A 19,032-nucleotide genomic window follows, 5' to 3' on the forward strand; every position below is an offset into this window, starting at 1 on the left:
CTCAGCCTCATTCTGCAGGGGCAATGAAGATGTTCCTGCATCGTTTCAATTGGAAATGTTTGGTTACCCACAATACAGCCCGTAATTGTCTCCCACTGAGTTTCATCTCTGCTCAAACGAACCGCTGGTTATGAAGACAACATTTTGGCACAGACAAGGAGCTTTAGGCCAGCGTAGAGAATTGGCGGAAAGCACTGTCGGCTGCCTTCTATGATGAGGGTATTGGAAAGTTGGTACAACGCTACGACGAATGTCTGAGTCAGAACGGCGATTACGTAGAGAAGTAGCTGAAAGGTGTAGCTAACTGTTACAAATGAAACATTTCTGATTTTCCCTGTGATTTTCATTTCGCGATCAATCGTAACTTACTTTCTGGACAGCCATCGTATATAAACAACACTGGAATGTTTGTGTATTACAATGCACCATGTCACCCATCCACAATAGTTGGTAACTGGTTTGAAGAATATTCTGGTAAATTCGGGCGAATGATTTGGCCGCCCATGTCACCCGTTATGAATCCCATCGAACATCCATGGGACATAAATGAGATGCCAATTTCGAACAAAATCCTGCGCCGGCAACACTATCGCAATTATGGACGGCTATAGAGGCAGCATAGCTCACTATTTCTGCACGGGACTTGCAACGGCTTGTTGAGTCCATGCCAGGTCGAGCTGCTACAATAAGCCGGCTAAATGAGGTCCGACACGGTATTAAAAGGTATGCTACGTCTTTTTTCACCTCAGTGTATGTTCCTCGACTCCTCTTGGAAGGTTTTGCGCTTGAATTTTAAGAGCGGTCTCTTTTTTGTGATCGTGAGTCTTTGCTTTACCTCGTCTCACTGAGTTTGTCGTGTTTAACATACTGAATTGCTGCAGCATTCTTTTCATCCTCATAGACACCATACGAGTCAGTTGCCTCATATGTAATCCTTGGGAAACTAGGCAGCATCCCCTGCGTTACAGCTGGTGGGTGCATTGAACTGGAAATTCCAAAGCACCGTTTCTTAATAGCACATACTCTACTGTCTTCACGGATACATTTCCTCGCATAATTCCCTTATTACAATTTCTTACAATCATAAAACACATTTGTAATGCTCTTACGTGTTCATGAAATACAGTATGCAATGAATAACAACGTGAATAATACTCTTTTCTGTTTCAGAGGTTTCACAATCCGGTGGAGGTCTTCCAGGAGCTACAGGAAGATGAGGAGCCCTGCTACGGGAAAAAATGCACTTCCAACGAACATTGCTGCCCGGGAACAGTCTGCGTGGACGTAGATGGAAGTGAGTATATTACTCACTGCTGCTGGTCTCATCACTTTCGTAGCTTCCGTAGACACCCTCTAGGCTGCCACAATGATTCTCGTCTGTATATGCACTGAAACGACATGACGTCACACTGACTTACGTACATCCGAGACTAGTCCAGTGTAACTAAAACCGTATCTCTAAAGAAAGTCTTACTGATGTTTGGCAGTGTCACTTTCTTTTGTAGTCACTTCAATTCTACATGGTAACCAATGCTGGTAGTTGAGGGTACTTCTCAAACAACCGCCATTGTTCATGGCTGACAATGTGTGTACAGCACTCGCTACCACACATATAAACTTCTCATAGTTGTCTCTCTATCTCACGAAATAGAGACTTAAGGGCAATTTGTCATTCGTAACACTGAGACAACTTTTCATCAGTCCTCGGTGTAGGAAGCCGCAGAAGGAATTGCATGTCGGATGGCACTGAAAGAAATGCATACTCTAGAAAAGTTATCGCAGCGAGAACTCCATTGTAAGTCCATACTCTATCCCATACCACAACGAAATTAATATTCCTGTCAGCTTCTATCGAGACAAGTTTAGGTTATCTTCTATTGCAATTCTCTTACCAGTTTTCAAATTTTGCTTTTAAATATTCTTCATGGAAGCTTTTTCATTGACACTCTGCGGTACTTTATCACACCGATCAAGCATGTTCTTCGTCCAAAACGATGAAAAATCGTAGCGTTAATGTAACATTTAAAAAGGTACTCCTATACCCTACATTTTGTATCCCAGCTCAAGTTAACATTTTACTACAGCTGTGTTTCTGTGCTTCTACATATACCTCTACAATAGACGAAACCCATAGGCAGAAGAGTGGAGGGTCGATTGTGTACCAATATCATTTTCCCTTTTCTTCCCCACTGGCGGGTACTGACGCGAGAAGAACAACTGTAAGCATGCCTCCAAGATCTGATCGACTTTTTTTTCAGATTTCATCACCATCATCATTACGCAAAGTCTGTGGGAGTAAGGAATATCTTTCTGATACGTCTTGGTTAGTGTATCCTTGATCTTCCGAACACCCATACTGCTTAAACAAATTCTTGCGGAATGGCGTAACTTATCTTTAAACATCTAACACCTCATCGGTTAATAAAGGATCCCAGAGTAAAAAAATCATACACAAACGACCAACAAACGAATTGTGTATACGATTTTCATTTTGGATGGACAGTGATTTCAAATAATGCTATTGCAATCAGTATCCAGTTATTTCGCCAATTTACGAGAAAATCCTACAGTTACGTACGCAGAGCTCACTTGGCAGACTTTGCACCAAGCAGTGTTCAACAGTTCTTCGGGAGGCATTTAAAAACAATCTTCAAGTGAACTATATAACTGCGTCGAGGGAGCAGCCCCATTTGCCGCTATGCTATAGGAGACATGGTCCCATAACTCCCTCATGACATCATTTCGCATCTGTTTTATAGCCAATAGTCTCATTAGGAAGAACCAATATCCACAATTAGTGAGAGTCGATATCAGTGCCTAATGCTTTCACAAGAGACCCTTCTAATTTAGACGGCCTCTGTAATCATAATATGAATTACCTCTGTCTTCTATAGTGTTGTGGAGCAAAGTGTGGGTGTTCAGCTGGAGAAACCATCATGAACTAATTTTCTCACATTGTTTTTCTCAACAACATGCCGAATGTACACACAACCTGATAAAACAACAACGCGAAGTGGCACAGTGGTAAGACAGTGGACTTCCTTGCCATGTCACCCTATACAGAATATCTACTCTATCTGCAAAAATATCATCGTTGTCAATATGTTAAACAACAATCACCATTCTCCTTCTCCTGAAAACCTTCCATAATCCCAAATGAGGTTTCCCCCTGATATTTATTTCATTTCAATTTATTACTTTAGGTCGGTTATACAACTTGAGCCACATACCGAAAAACAGCTTAGTGACAATATGTAACTACAGTGTCTATGAGGAACATTATCTGGAACATTATCTTACAGGTTATGTATCTTCAAATGATTTGCAATCTTTTGTGAGTCCGATTTTCTTCGCCTTGCAGTTCCTTTTAATTTCATTTATAGCTACATCTTTTTATTTTGTTTTCTACAGATATGTGATAGTGACAATGTCTGAAACTTATTATACTGGAGTAGTAAATACACCTTCCACACACTGAACGACTTTACCCAAAGGTACCTACTTCAGATTTAGCAGACTTCACGTATGTTGCAACACGGTTCCATAACAGCTGCATGACTTCATGTCGCAACTAAGTTACAGCCAACTGTTTCATTAGGAAAAACTAATATCCACACTTAATGAGAGTAGCTCTAAGTGCCTAAAGATTTCTCAAGGTTCACTTATACTTTAGATGGTCTCTGTAGTCATAATATGAGATATGTCTGTCTTCTGTAGTGTTGTGGGGCAACATCATTCACACTCTTTAATGCCACCACTAAATGATTTCAAGTGCGTATGTTCAGGTGGAGGAATAATGTTGAACTAGTTTTCTAGCCCTGTTATACTTAATGAAATGACGAATGTGCCTATACCCAGATGAATATACCGAGTGAGGTAGTGCAGTGGTAAGACACTAGACTCGCATTCGGGAGGACAGAAGTTCAAATCCCTGTCTGGCCATCCACATTTAGATTTCTGTGCTGAGCCTAAATCGCTTAGGACAAATACATGGTGGTTCCTTTGAAATGAATATATCTGACTTCCCTGCAATGCTTCTCTAATCTCAGCATATGCTCCATCTCTAACGACCTCTTTGTTGTAAGGGCGTTAAACCCTCATCTTCATTCGCCTTCATAATCCATACCCAGGTTGTGGAGTTGTGAGAGTTATCATTATCCCTTTGGTATGTGATATTCTCTATTGGTGTCGCTGTGTATCAGTCTGGTGGGAAGTGTGAAGTGTGTGAGTGACTTGCCTCACCCAGAATATAGGTGCCGAACAGATGCAAACATGTTGATGTGGACATCCCTAGATGACCAAATCCGAGACGAGGTACAGATGACGAAGGATCTGTGGGTGAGGTGGTACGTATATGCTTACAATTTACATGACATGAAAGTGATAGTTTATCACTTATGACGACATGCCCATTTCTTAAATTATGATTGTGCTGTGTATACCATGTCTCTCATTCTATGCCTGAAAATTTTCACTTTGTTTCATATCAAATACTTATGAATATATTGTGTCTGTGTGATTTTTTGCGATATGATACTTTCTTGTTGGTGCCTTCAAACTTTATTCACCGACATTGTTGTTTGTGCCAAGTGTATTTTCTTGTCTTTGTGTCATTTTATTGTGTTCACTTTTTTTATGTCCCCATATATTTTTCAGTGCTACGCCTAAGGCAGGTGCATGCAAGTCATTAGGACTTAACCCGCCAGTGGCACTGTCCCTCCTTTAGGTTAAGCGCTCAAAGGCTGTAAAGACTGGTGCATGCGGGTCAATGACCTAACCGGTCTCGGGAGAAAGCATGTAAACAGTTAAACTTCGTTAACCCGAATCCGAACGAACCACAAAATCCGGAGATCGTGTTAAAAAAATTCGTATGAAGTGAAACACACAGATTTTAATAAGTATACATGTAGAGTAGTACACTAATGTGTAATACACTACACTATCAATCACTTTATTGTAGACTTATAACACTATAAAGTGATTGTAATATCCAAGTACTCACAAATCATGTACGTTACTGTGTGGAAAATATTCGGTCATTGTTCGCTGATGTTCATGGGGACGATAATATTTCGTAATTTCACAACCGATTGTAATGATAGCTTCCGTAAACCCAGCACTGACGTCAGATGTTGAAGCGAACTATTCTAATCAGTCTAACGCTGTTAACATCTCCTGACGGGAAGGTGCAATGCTATCTGTATTCTCTTACTCTTCACTTTCTTCCGACGGCCATTCTTGCACCTCATTATCAGCTTTTGGCACTTACAGTATTCCTGGCGGGAATTATATTTTTTACGCGTTAACCGTGAGTTCGTCTTAATCGAGTTCCCGTTAACGAGGTTATACTGTATGTTAGTTTTAAGGTTGATATTTAACTTTTCCATGTGCATGTATATTATGTGTGTTTATTATTTCACAATATTTCCTGCTGTGTCATGTTATTGTCGTCTTTCCATTCTTTTTACGAATATTCATATTTTCCCTTGTTCAATACCTGTAAGTGTGTTTTTATATCTATGTCGTATTGTTTGGTGTGTTATGTCCTTGTTATTGTTTAGAATGTCTTTTCTTATTTTCAATAGCTACATCCAAAGGGAAGGTACTAAAAGTTTGTACAGCGTTGTGTGTACACCGTTTTTTTTTTTTTTGCTATGGGACTGTTGTAGCAGCAGTCTCCTGTCGACAGGGAAAGAGTTTTTGTAGAAATATCTTAACACCCTTGACTCAACGTTTTCACTCTTGTATGCCAAGCATTACATACAGACTATCAATAGGTGCTGTCCACAATTGGGTGATTACGTCTCTGAGGGAAAGTGATTTTCTGGTACCAAGCCGCCTTTAATATTCTAGCAACATATTTTGTACTTTGCCATCATCAGATATCTGTACAAAAAATGTAGCTATATATGAAATAAAAAATAGCTACAAAATATAGTTAAGGGTAAATAAAAGTATTAAAAACCAGTAGAAGATACATATAATTCCTAGCGAATGATAATTCATGAAATTTTTGCCTATTTGCTGGCTCCAATGAAGGTGTCATTATTTAGACTTTTTGAGACCTGTTAAATAGGAGAACTGTCATCATTGGAAATTTGTCTCTGATATTTATTTCAATTCAATTTACTGTTCACTTCTACTTTAGATGGTCTCTGTAGTCATAATATGAAGTATGTCCTTCTTCATCTTTCTTCTGTGGGGTTGTTGGACAACATCACTCAACCTCTTTAATGCCACCACTAAATTATTTCAAGTGCGTGTGTGCAGGTGGAGAGACAAACTTAATTTAATTTTCTAGCCCTTTTATACTCAACGAAATGACGATTGTACCTATACCCTGATGAATATACCGAGTGAGGTCGTGCAGTGGTAAGACACTGGACTCGCATTCGGGAGGACAGCAGTCCAAATCCCTGTCTGGACATCCACATTTACATGTCTGTGCTGAGCCTAAATCGCTTAGGACAAATAAATGGATGGGTCCTCTGAAATGAATACATCTATCTGACTTCCCTGAAATGGTTCTCTAATCTCAGCATGTTCTCCATCTCTAACGACCTCTTTGTTGTAAGGATGCTAAACCCTCATCTTCATTCTCCTTCATAATCCATACCCAGGTTGTCGAGTTGTGAGAGTTATCATTAGCCATTTGCTATGTGATATTCTCTATTGGAGTGACTGTGGAACAGTCTGGTGGGAAGTGTGTCAGTGGCTTGCCTCACACAGAATATAGGTGCCGAACAGATGCAAACATGTTGATGTGGACATCCCTAGATGACCAAATCCGAGACGAGGTACAGATGACGAAGGATCTATGGGTGAGGTGGTACGTATATGCTTACAATTTACATGACATGAAAGTGATAGTTTATCACATATTATGACATGCCAATTTTTGAATTATGATTGTGCTGTGTATACCATGTCGGTCATTCTATGCCTGAAAATTTTCACTTTCTTTCATATCAAATACTTATGAATATATTGTGTCTGTGTGTTTTTGCGAAATGATACATTCTTGTTGGTGCCTTCAAACTTTATTCACCGACATTGTTGTTTGTGCCAAGTGTATTTTCTTGTCTTTGTGTCATTTTATTGTGTTCACTTTTTTTATGTCCCCATATATTTTTCAGTGCTACGCCTAAGGCTGGTGCATGCAAGTCATTAGGACTTAACCCGCCAGTGGCACTGTCCCTCCTTTAGGTTAAGCGCTCAAAGGCTGTAAAGACTGGTGCATGCGGGTCAATGACCTAACCGGTCTCGGGAGAAAGCATGTAAACAGTTAAACTTCGTTAACCCGAATCCGAACGGACCACAAAATCCGGAGTTCGTGTTAAACAAATTCGTGTTAAGTGAAACACACAGATTTTAATAAGTATACATGTAGAGCAGTACACTAATGTGTAATACACTACACTATCAATCACTTTATTGTAGACTTATAACACCATAAAGTGATGGTAATATCCAAGTACTCACAAATCATGTACGTTACTGTGTGGAAAATATTCGGTCATTGTTCGCTGATGTTCATGGGGACGATAATATTTCGTAATTTCACAACCGATTGTAATGATAGCTTCCGTAAACCCAGCACTGACGTCAGATGTTGAAGCGAACCATTCTAATGAGTCTAACGCTGTAAACATCTCCTGACGGGAAGGTGCAATGGTATCTGTATTTTCTTACTCTTCACTTTCTTCCGATGGCCATTCTTGCACCTCATTATCAGCTTTTGGCACTTACAGTATTCCTGGCGGGAATTATATTTTTTACGCGTTAACCGTGAGTTCGTCTTAATCGAGTTCCCGTTAACGAAGTTATACTGTACTTTAGTTTTAAGTTTGATATTTAACTTTTCCATGTGCATTTATATTATGTGTGTTTATTATTTCACATTATTTCCTGCTGTGTCATGTTATTGTCGTCTTTCCATTCTTTTTACGAACATTCATACTTTCTCTTGTTCATTACCTGTAAGTGTGTTTTTATATGTGTGTCATATTGTTTGGTGTGTTATGTCCTTGTTATTGTTTGAAATATCTTTTCTTTTTTTCTATGGCTACATCCAAAGGGAAGGTACTAAAAGTTTGTACAGCGTTGTGTGTTCACCGTTTTATTACTATGGGACATTTGTAGCAGCAGTCTCCTATCGACAGGAAAAGATTTTTTGAAGAAATATCTTAACACCCTTGCGTCAACGTTTTCACTCTTCTATGCCAGGTATTACATACAGACTATCAATAGGTGCTGCCCACAATGGGGTGATTACGTCTCTGAGGGAAAGTCATTTTCCGGTACCAAGCCGTCTTTAATATTCTAGCAACATATTTTGTACTTTGCCATCATCAGATATCTGTACAAAAAATGTAGCTATATATGAAATAAAAAATAGCTACAAAATATAGTTAAGGGTAAATAAAAGTATTAAAAACCAGTTGAAGATACATACAATTCCTAGCGAATGATAATTCATGAAATTGTTGCCTATTTGCTGGCTCCAATGAAGGTGTCATTATTTAGACTTTTTGAGACCCGTTAAATAGGAGAACTGTCATCTTTGGAAATTTGTCTCTGATATTTATTTCAATTCAATTTACTGTTCACTTCTACTTTAGATGGTCTCTGTAGTCATAATATGAAGTATGTCCTTCTTCATCTTTCTTCTGTGGGGTTGTTGGACAATATCACTCAACCTCTTTAATGCCACCACTAAATTATTTCAAGTGCGTGTGTGCAGGTGGAGAGACAAACTTAATTTAATTTTCTAGCCCTTTTATACTCAACGAAATGACGATTGTGCCTATACCCTGATGAATATACCGAGTGAGGTCGTGCAGTGGTAAGACACTGGACTCGCATTCGGGAGGACAGCAGTCCAAATCCCTGTCTGGACATCCACATTTACATGTCTGTGCTGAGACTAAATCGCTTAGGACAAATAAATGGATGGGTCCTCTGAAATGAATACATCTATCTGACTTCCCTGAAATGGTTCTCTAATCTCAGCATGTTCTCCATCTCTAACGACCTCTTTGTTGTAAGGATGCTAAACCCTCATCTTCATTCTCCTTCATAATCCATACCCAGGTTGTCGAGTTGTGAGAGTTATCATTAGCCATTTGCTATGTGATATTCTCTATTGGAGTGACTGTGGAACAGTCTGGTGGGAAGTGTGTCAGTGGCTTGCCTCACACAGAATATAGGTGCCGAACAGATGCAAACATGTTGATGTGGACATCCCTAGATGACCAAATCCGAGACGAGGTACAGATGACGAAGGATCTATGGGTGAGGTGGTACGTATATGCTTACAATTTACATGACATGAAAGTGATAGTTTATCACATATTATGACATGCCAATTTTTGAATTATGATTGTGCTGTGTATACCATGTCGGTCATTCTATGCCTGAAAATTTTCACTTTCTTTCATATCAAATACTTATGAATATATTGTGTCTGTGTGTTTTTGCGAAATGATACATTCTTGTTGGTGCCTTCAAACTTTATTCACCGACATTGTTGTTTGTGCCAAGTGTATTTTCTTGTCTTTGTGTCATTTTATTGTGTTCACTTTTTTATGTCCCCATATATTTTTCAGTGCTACGCCTAAGGCTGGTGCATGCAAGTCATTAGGACTTAACCCGCCAGTGGCACTGTCCCTCCTTTAGGTTAAGCGCTCAAAGGCTGTAAAGACTGGTGCATGCGGGTCAATGACCTAACCGGTCTCGGGAGAAAGCATGTAAACAGTTAAACTTCGTTAACCCGAATCCGAACGGACCACAAAATCCGGAGTTCGTGTTAAACAAATTCGTGTTAAGTGAAACACACAGATTTTAATAAGTATACATGTAGAGCAGTACACTAATGTGTAATACACTACACTATCAATCACTTTATTGTAGACTTATAACACCATAAAGTGATGGTAATATCCAAGTACTCACAAATCATGTACGTTACTGTGTGGAAAATATTCGGTCATTGTTCGCTGATGTTCATGGGGACGATAATATTTCGTAATTTCACAACCGATTGTAATGATAGCTTCCGTAAACCCAGCACTGACGTCAGATGTTGAAGCGAACCATTCTAATGAGTCTAACGCTGTAAACATCTCCTGACGGGAAGGTGCAATGGTATCTGTATTTTCTTACTCTTCACTTTCTTCCGATGGCCATTCTTGCACCTCATTATCAGCTTTTGGCACTTACAGTATTCCTGGCGGGAATTATATTTTTTACGCGTTAACCGTGAGTTCGTCTTAATCGAGTTCCCGTTAACGAAGTTATACTGTACTTTAGTTTTAAGTTTGATATTTAACTTTTCCATGTGCATTTATATTATGTGTGTTTATTATTTCACATTATTTCCTGCTGTGCCATGTTATTGTCGTCTTTCCATTCTTTTTACGAACATTCATACTTTCTCTTGTTCATTACCTGTAAGTGTGTTTTTATATGTGTGTCATATTGTTTGGTGTGTTATGTCCTTGTTATTGTTTGAAATATTTCTTTTTTTCTATGGCTACATCCAAAGGGAAGGTACTAAAAGTTTGTACAGCGTTGTGTGTTCACCGTTTTATTACTATGGGACATTTGTAGCAGCAGTCTCCTATCGACAGGAAAAGATTTTTTGAAGAAATATCTTAACACCCTTGCGTCAACGTTTTCACTCTTCTATGCCAGGTATTACATACAGACTATCAATAGGTGCTGCCCACAATGGGGTGATTACGTCTCTGAGGGAAAGTCATTTTCCGGTACCAAGCCGTCTTTAATATTCTAGCAACATATTTTGTACTTTGCCATCATCAGATATCTGTACAAAAAATGTAGCTATATATGAAATAAAAACTAGCTACAAAATATAGTTAAGGGTAAATAAAAGTATTAAAAACCAGTTGAAGATACATACAATTCCTAGCGAATGATAATTCATGAAATTGTTGCCTATTTGCTGGCTCCAATGAAGGTGTCATTATTTAGACTTTTTGAGACCCGTTAAATAGGAGAACTGTCATCTTTGGAAATTTGTCTCTGATATTTATTTCAATTCAATTTACTGTTCACTTCTACTTTAGATGGTCTCTGTAGTCATAATATGAAGTATGTCCTTCTTCATCTTTCTTCTGTGGGGTTGTTGGACAACATCACTCAACCTCTTTAATGCCACCACTAAATTATTTCAAGTGCGTGTGTGCAGGTGGAGAGACAAACTTAATTTAATTTTCTAGCCCTTTTATACTCAACGAAATGACGATTGTACCTATACCCTGATGAATATACCGAGTGAGGTCGTGCAGTGGTAAGACACTGGACTCGCATTCGGGAGGACAGCAGTCCAAATCCCTGTCTGGACATCCACATTTACATGTCTGTGCTGAGCCTAAATCGCTTAGGACAAATAAATGGATGGGTCCTCTGAAATGAATACATCTATCTGACTTCCCTGAAATGGTTCTCTAATCTCAGCATGTTCTCCATCTCTAACGACCTCTTTGTTGTAAGGATGCTAAACCCTCATCTTCATTCTCCTTCATAATCCATACCCAGGTTGTCGAGTTGTGAGAGTTATCATTAGCCATTTGCTATGTGATATTCTCTATTGGAGTGACTGTGGAACAGTCTGGTGGGAAGTGTGTCAGTGGCTTGCCTCACACAGAATATAGGTGCCGAACAGATGCAAACATGTTGATGTGGACATCCCTAGATGACCAAATCCGAGACGAGGTACAGATGACGAAGGATCTATGGGTGAGGTGGTACGTATATGCTTACAATTTACATGACATGAAAGTGATAGTTTATCACATATTATGACATGCCAATTTTTGAATTATGATTGTGCTGTGTATACCATGTCGGTCATTCTATGCCTGAAAATTTTCACTTTCTTTCATATCAAATACTTATGAATATATTGTGTCTGTGTGTTTTTGCGAAATGATACATTCTTGTTGGTGCCTTCAAACTTTATTCACCGACATTGTTGTTTGTGCCAAGTGTATTTTCTTGTCTTTGTGTCATTTTATTGTGTTCACTTTTTTATGTCCCCATATATTTTTCAGTGCTACGCCTAAGGCTGGTGCATGCAAGTCATTAGGACTTAACCCGCCAGTGGCACTGTCCCTCCTTTAGGTTAAGCGCTCAAAGGCTGTAAAGACTGGTGCATGCGGGTCAATGACCTAACCGGTCTCGGGAGAAAGCATGTAAACAGTTAAACTTCGTTAACCCGAATCCGAACGGACCACAAAATCCGGAGTTCGTGTTAAACAAATTCGTGTTAAGTGAAACACACAGATTTTAATAAGTATACATGTAGAGCAGTACACTAATGTGTAATACACTACACTATCAATCACTTTATTGTAGACTTATAACACCATAAAGTGATGGTAATATCCAAGTACTCACAAATCATGTACGTTACTGTGTGGAAAATATTCGGTCATTGTTCGTTGATGTTCATGGGGACGATAATATTTCGTAATTTCACAACCGATTGTAATGATAGCTTCCGTAAACCCAGCACTGACGTCAGATGTTGAAGCGAACCATTCTAATGAGTCTAACGCTGTAAACATCTCCTGACGGGAAGGTGCAATGGTATCTGTATTTTCTTACTCTTCACTTTCTTCCGATGGCCATTCTTGCACCTCATTATCAGCTTTTGGCACTTACAGTATTCCTGGCGGGAATTATATTTTTTACGCGTTAACCGTGAGTTCGTCTTAATCGAGTTCCCGTTAACGAAGTTATACTGTACTTTAGTTTTAAGTTTGATATTTAACTTTTCCATGTGCATTTATATTATGTGTGTTTATTATTTCACATTATTTCCTGCTGTGTCATGTTATTGTCGTCTTTCCATTCTTTTTACGAACATTCATACTTTCTCTTGTTCATTACCTGTAAGTGTGTTTTTATATGTGTGTCATATTGTTTGGTGTGTTATGTCCTTGTTATTGTTTGAAATATTTCTTTTTTTCTATGGCTACATCCAAAGGGAAGGTACTAAAAGTTTGTACAGCGTTGTGTGTTCACCGTTTTATTACTATGGGACATTTGTAGCAGCAGTCTCCTATCGACAGGAAAAGATTTTTTGAAGAAATATCTTAACACCCTTGCGTCAACGTTTTCACTCTTCTATGCCAGGTATTACATACAGACTATCAATAGGTGCTGCCCACAATGGGGTGATTATGTCTCTGAGGGAAAGTCATTTTCCGGTACCAAGCCGTCTTTAATATTCTAGCAACATATTTTGTACTTTGCCATCATCAGATATCTGTACAAAAAATGTAGCTATATATGAAATAAAAACTAGCTACAAAATATAGTTAAGGGTAAATAAAAGTATTAAAAACCAGTTGAAGATACATACAATTCCTAGCGAATGATAATTCATGAAATTGTTGCCTATTTGCTGGCTCCAATGAAGGTGTCATTATTTAGACTTTTTGAGACCCGTTAAATAGGAGAACTGTCATCTTTGGAAATTTGTCTCTGATATTTATTTCAATTCAATTTACTGTTCACTTCTACTTTAGATGGTCTCTGTAGTCATAATATGAAGTATGTCCTTCTTCATCTTTCTTCTGTGGGGTTGTTGGACAATATCACTCAACCTCTTTAATGCTACCACTAAATTATTTCAAGTGCGTGTGTGCAGGTGGAGAGACAAACTTAATTTAATTTTCTAGCCCTTTTATACTCAACGAAATGACGATTGTACCTATACCCTGATGAATATACCGAGTGAGGTCGTGCAGTGGTAAGACACTGGACTCGCATTCGGGAGGACAGCAGTCCAAATCCCTGTCTGGACATCCACATTTACATGTCTGTGCTGAGCCTAAATCGCTTAGGACAAATAAATGGATGGGTCCTCTGAAATGAATACATCTATCTGACTTCCCTGAAATGGTTCTCTAATCTCAGCATGTTCTCCATCTCTAACGACCTCTTTGTTGTAAGGATGCTAAACCCTCATCTTCATTCTCCTTCATAATCCATACCCAGGTTGTCGAGTTGTGAGAGTTATCATTAGCCATTTGCTATGTGATATTCTCTATTGGAGTGACTGTGGAACAGTCTGGTGGGAAGTGTGTCAGTGGCTTGCCTCACACAGAATATAGGTGCCGAACAGATGCAAACATGTTGATGTGGACATCCCTAGATGACCAAATCCGAGACGAGGTACAGATGACGAAGGATCTATGGGTGAGGTGGTACGTATATGCTTACAATTTACATGACATGAAAGTGATAGTTTATCACATATTATGACATGCCAATTTTTGAATTATGATTGTGCTGTGTATACCATGTCGGTCATTCTATGCCTGAAAATTTTCACTTTCTTTCATATCAAATACTTATGAATATATTGTGTCTGTGTGTTTTTGCGAAATGATACATTCTTGTTGGTGCCTTCAAACTTTATTCACCGACATTGTTGTTTGTGCCAAGTGTATTTTCTTGTCTTTGTGTCATTTTATTGTGTTCACTTTTTTATGTCCCCATATATTTTTCAGTGCTACGCCTAAGGCTGGTGCATGCAAGTCATTAGGACTTAACCCGCCAGTGGCACTGTCCCTCCTTTAGGTTAAGCGCTCAAAGGCTGTAAAGACTGGTGCATGCGGGTCAATGACCTAACCGGTCTCGGGAGAAAGCATGTAAACAGTTAAACTTCGTTAACCCGAATCCGAACGGACCACAAAATCCGGAGTTCGTGTTAAACAAATTCGTGTTAAGTGAAACACACAGATTTTAATAAGTATACATGTAGAGCAGTACACTAATGTGTAATACACTACACTATCAATCACTTTATTGTAGACTTATAACACCATAAAGTGATGGTAATATCCAAGTACTCACAAATCATGTACGTTACTGTGTGGAAAATATTCGGTCATTGTTCGTTGATGTTCATGGGGACGATAATATTTCGTAATTTCACAACCGATTGTAATGATAGCTTCCGTAAACCCAGCACTGACGTCAGATGTTGAAGCGAACCATTCTAATGAGTCTAACGCTGTAAACATCTCCTGACGGGAAGGTGCAATGGTATCTGTATTTTCTTACTCTTCACTTTCTTCCGATGGCCATTCTTGCACCTCATTATCAGCTTTTGGCACTTACAGTATTCCTGGCGGGAATTATATTTTTTACGCGTTAACCGTGAGTTCGTCTTAATCGAGTTCCCGTTAACGAAGTTATACTGTACTTTAGTTTTAAGTTTGATATTTAACTTTTCCATGTGCATTTATATTATGTGTGTTTATTATTTCACATTATTTCCTGCTGTGTCATGTTATTGTCGTCTTTCCATTCTTTTTACGAACATTCATACTTTCTCTTGTTCATTACCTGTAAGTGTGTTTTTATATGTGTGTCATATTGTTTGGTGTGTTATGTCCTTGTTATTGTTTGAAATATTTCTTTTTTTCTATGGCTACATCCAAAGGGAAGGTACTAAAAGTTTGTACAGCGTTGTGTGTTCACCGTTTTATTACTATGGGACATTTGTAGCAGCAGTCTCCTATCGACAGGAAAAGATTTTTTGAAGAAATATCTTAACACCCTTGCGTCAACGTTTTCACTCTTCTATGCCAGGTATTACATACAGACTATCAATAGGTGCTGCCCACAATGGGGTGATTACGTCTCTGAGGGAAAGTCATTTTCCGGTACCAAGCCGTCTTTAATATTCTAGCAACATATTTTGTACTTTGCCATCATCAGATATCTGTACAAAAAATGTAGCTATATATGAAATAAAAAATAGCTACAAAATATAGTTAAGGGTAAATAAAAGTATTAAAAACCAGTTGAAGATACATACAATTCCTAGCGAATGATAATTCATGAAATTGTTGCCTATTTGCTGGCTCCAATGAAGGTGTCATTATTTAGACTTTTTGAGACCCGTTAAATAGGAGAACTGTCATCTTTGGAAATTTGTCTCTGATATTTATTTCAATTCAATTTACTGTTCACTTCTACTTTAGATGGTCTCTGTAGTCATAATATGAAGTATGTCCTTCTTCATCTTTCTTCTGTGGGGTTGTTGGACAATATCACTCAACCTCTTTAATGCTACCACTAAATTATTTCAAGTGCGTGTGTGCAGGTGGAGAGACAAACTTAATTTAATTTTCTAGCCCTTTTATACTCAACGAAATGACGATTGTACCTATACCCTGATGAATATACCGAGTGAGGTCGTGCAGTGGTAAGACACTGGACTCGCATTCGGGAGGACAGCAGTCCAAATCCCTGTCTGGACATCCACATTTACATGTCTGTGCTGAGCCTAAATCGCTTAGGACAAATAAATGGATGGGTCCTCTGAAATGAATACATCTATCTGACTTCCCTGAAATGGTTCTCTAATCTCAGCATGTTCTCCATCTCTAACGACCTCTTTGTTGTAAGGATGCTAAACCCTCATCTTCATTCTCCTTCATAATCCATACCCAGGTTGTCGAGTTGTGAGAGTTATCATTAGCCATTTGCTATGTGATATTCTCTATTGGAGTGACTGTGGAACAGTCTGGTGGGAAGTGTGTCAGTGGCTTGCCTCACACAGAATATAGGTGCCGAACAGATGCAAACATGTTGATGTGGACATCCCTAGATGACCAAATCCGAGACGAGGTACAGATGACGAAGGATCTATGGGTGAGGTGGTACGTATATGCTTACAATTTACATGACATGAAAGTGATAGTTTATCACATATTATGACATGCCAATTTTTGAATTATGATTGTGCTGTGTATACCATGTCGGTCATTCTATGCCTGAAAATTTTCACTTTCTTTCATATCAAATACTTATGAATATATTGTGTCTGTGTGTTTTTGCGAAATGATACATTCTTGTTGGTGCCTTCAAACTTTATTCACCGACATTGTTGTTTTGCCAAGTGTATTTTCTTGTCTTTGTGTCATTTTATTGTGTTCACTTTTTTATGTCCCCATATATTTTTCAGTGCTACGCCTAAGGCTGGTGCATGCAAGTCATTAGGACTTAACCCGCCAGTGGCACTGTCCCTCCTTTAGGTTAAGCGCTCAAAGGCTGTAAAGACTGGTGCATGCGGGTCAATGACCTAACCGGTCTCGGGAGAAAGCATGTAAACAGTTAAACTTCGTTAACCCGAATCCGAACGGACCACAAAATCCGGAGTTCGTGTTAAACAAATTCGTGTTAAGTGAAACACACAGATTTTAATAAGTATACATGTAGAGCAGTACACTAATGTGTAATACACTACACTATCAATCACTTTATTGTAGACTTATAACACCATAAAGTGATGGTAATATCCAAGTACTCACAAATCATGTACGTTACTGTGTGGAAAATATTCGGTCATTGTTCGTTGATGTTCATGGGGACGATAATATTTCGTAATTTCACAACCGATTGTAATGATAGCTTCCGTAAACCCAGCACTGACGTCAGATGTTGAAGCGAACCATTCTAATGAGTCTAACGCTGTAAACATCTCCTGACGGGAAGGTGCAATGGTATCTGTATTTTCTTACTCTTCACTTTCTTCCGATGGCCATTCTTGCACCTCATTATCAGCTTTTGGCACTTACAGTATTCCTGGCGGGAATTATATTTTTTACGCGTTAACCGTGAGTTCGTCTTAATCGAGTTCCCGTTAACGAAGTTATACTGTACTTTAGTTTTAAGTTTGATATTTAACTTTTCCATGTGCATTTATATTATGTGTGTTTATTATTTCACATTATTTCCTGCTGTGCCATGTTATTGTCGTCTTTCCATTCTTTTTACGAACATTCATACTTTCTCTTGTTCATTACCTGTAAGTGTGTTTTTATATGTGTGTCATATTGTTTGGTGTGTTATGTCCTTGTTATTGTTTGAAATATTTCTTTTTTTCTATGGCTACATCCAAAGGGAAGGTACTAAAAGTTTGTACAGCGTTGTGTGTTCACCGTTTTATTACTATGGGACATTTGTAGCAGCAGTCTCCTATCGACAGGAAAAGATTTTTTGAAGAAATATCTTAACACCCTTGCGTCAACGTTTTCACTCTTCTATGCCAGGTATTACATACAGACTATCAATAGGTGCTGCCCACAATGGGGTGATTACGTCTCTGAGGGAAAGTCATTTTCCGGTACCAAGCCGTCTTTAATATTCTAGCAACATATTTTGTACTTTGCCATCATCAGATATCTGTACAAAAAATGTAGCTATATATGAAATAAAAACTAGCTACAAAATATAGTTAAGGGTAAATAAAAGTATTAAAAACCAGTTGAAGATACATACAATTCCTAGCGAATGATAATTCATGAAATTGTTGCCTATTTGCTGGCTCCAATGAAGGTGTCATTATTTAGACTTTTTGAGACCCGTTAAATAGGAGAACTGTCATCTTTGGAAATTTGTCTCTGATATTTATTTCAATTCAATTTACTGTTCACTTCTACTTTAGATGGTCTCTGTAGTCATAATATGAAGTATGTCCTTCTTCATCTTTCTTCTGTGGGGTTGTTGGACAACATCACTCAACCTCTTTAATGCCACCACTAAATTATTTCAAGTGCGTGTGTGCAGGTGGAGAGACAAACTTAATTTAATTTTCTAGCCCTTTTATACTCAACGAAATGACGATTGTACCTATACCCTGATGAATATACCGAGTGAGGTCGTGCAGTGGTAAGACACTGGACTCGCATTCGGGAGGACAGCAGTCCAAATCCCTGTCTGGACATCCACATTTACATGTCTGTGCTGAGACTAAATCGCTTAGGACAAATAAATGGATGGGTCCTCTGAAATGAATACATCTATCTGACTTCCCTGAAATGGTTCTCTAATCTCAGCATGTTCTCCATCTCTAACGACCTCTTTGTTGTAAGGATGCTAAACCCTCATCTTCATTCTCCTTCATAATCCATACCCAGGTTGTCGAGTTGTGAGAGTTATCATTAGCCATTTGCTATGTGATATTCTCTATTGGAGTGACTG

General features: G+C 38.6%; 1 protein-coding gene across 1 annotated transcript in view; it reads left to right on the plus strand.

Moving 5' to 3' along the window:
- LOC126248129 (ITG-like peptide) overlaps positions 1–19,032 on the plus strand; it is a 76,619-nt gene that overhangs the window by 45,256 nt on the left and 12,331 nt on the right. The window contains exon 3 of the mRNA XM_049948816.1: positions 1,171–1,294. Coding sequence (XP_049804773.1) covers positions 1,171–1,294 — 124 coding nt within the window. The remainder of the gene's footprint in view (positions 1–1,170; positions 1,295–19,032) is intronic.

Source organism: Schistocerca nitens, chromosome 3 (assembly GCF_023898315.1).
Source record: "Schistocerca nitens isolate TAMUIC-IGC-003100 chromosome 3, iqSchNite1.1, whole genome shotgun sequence".
In the NCBI taxonomy this organism is placed as follows: domain Eukaryota; kingdom Metazoa; phylum Arthropoda; class Insecta; order Orthoptera; family Acrididae; genus Schistocerca; species Schistocerca nitens.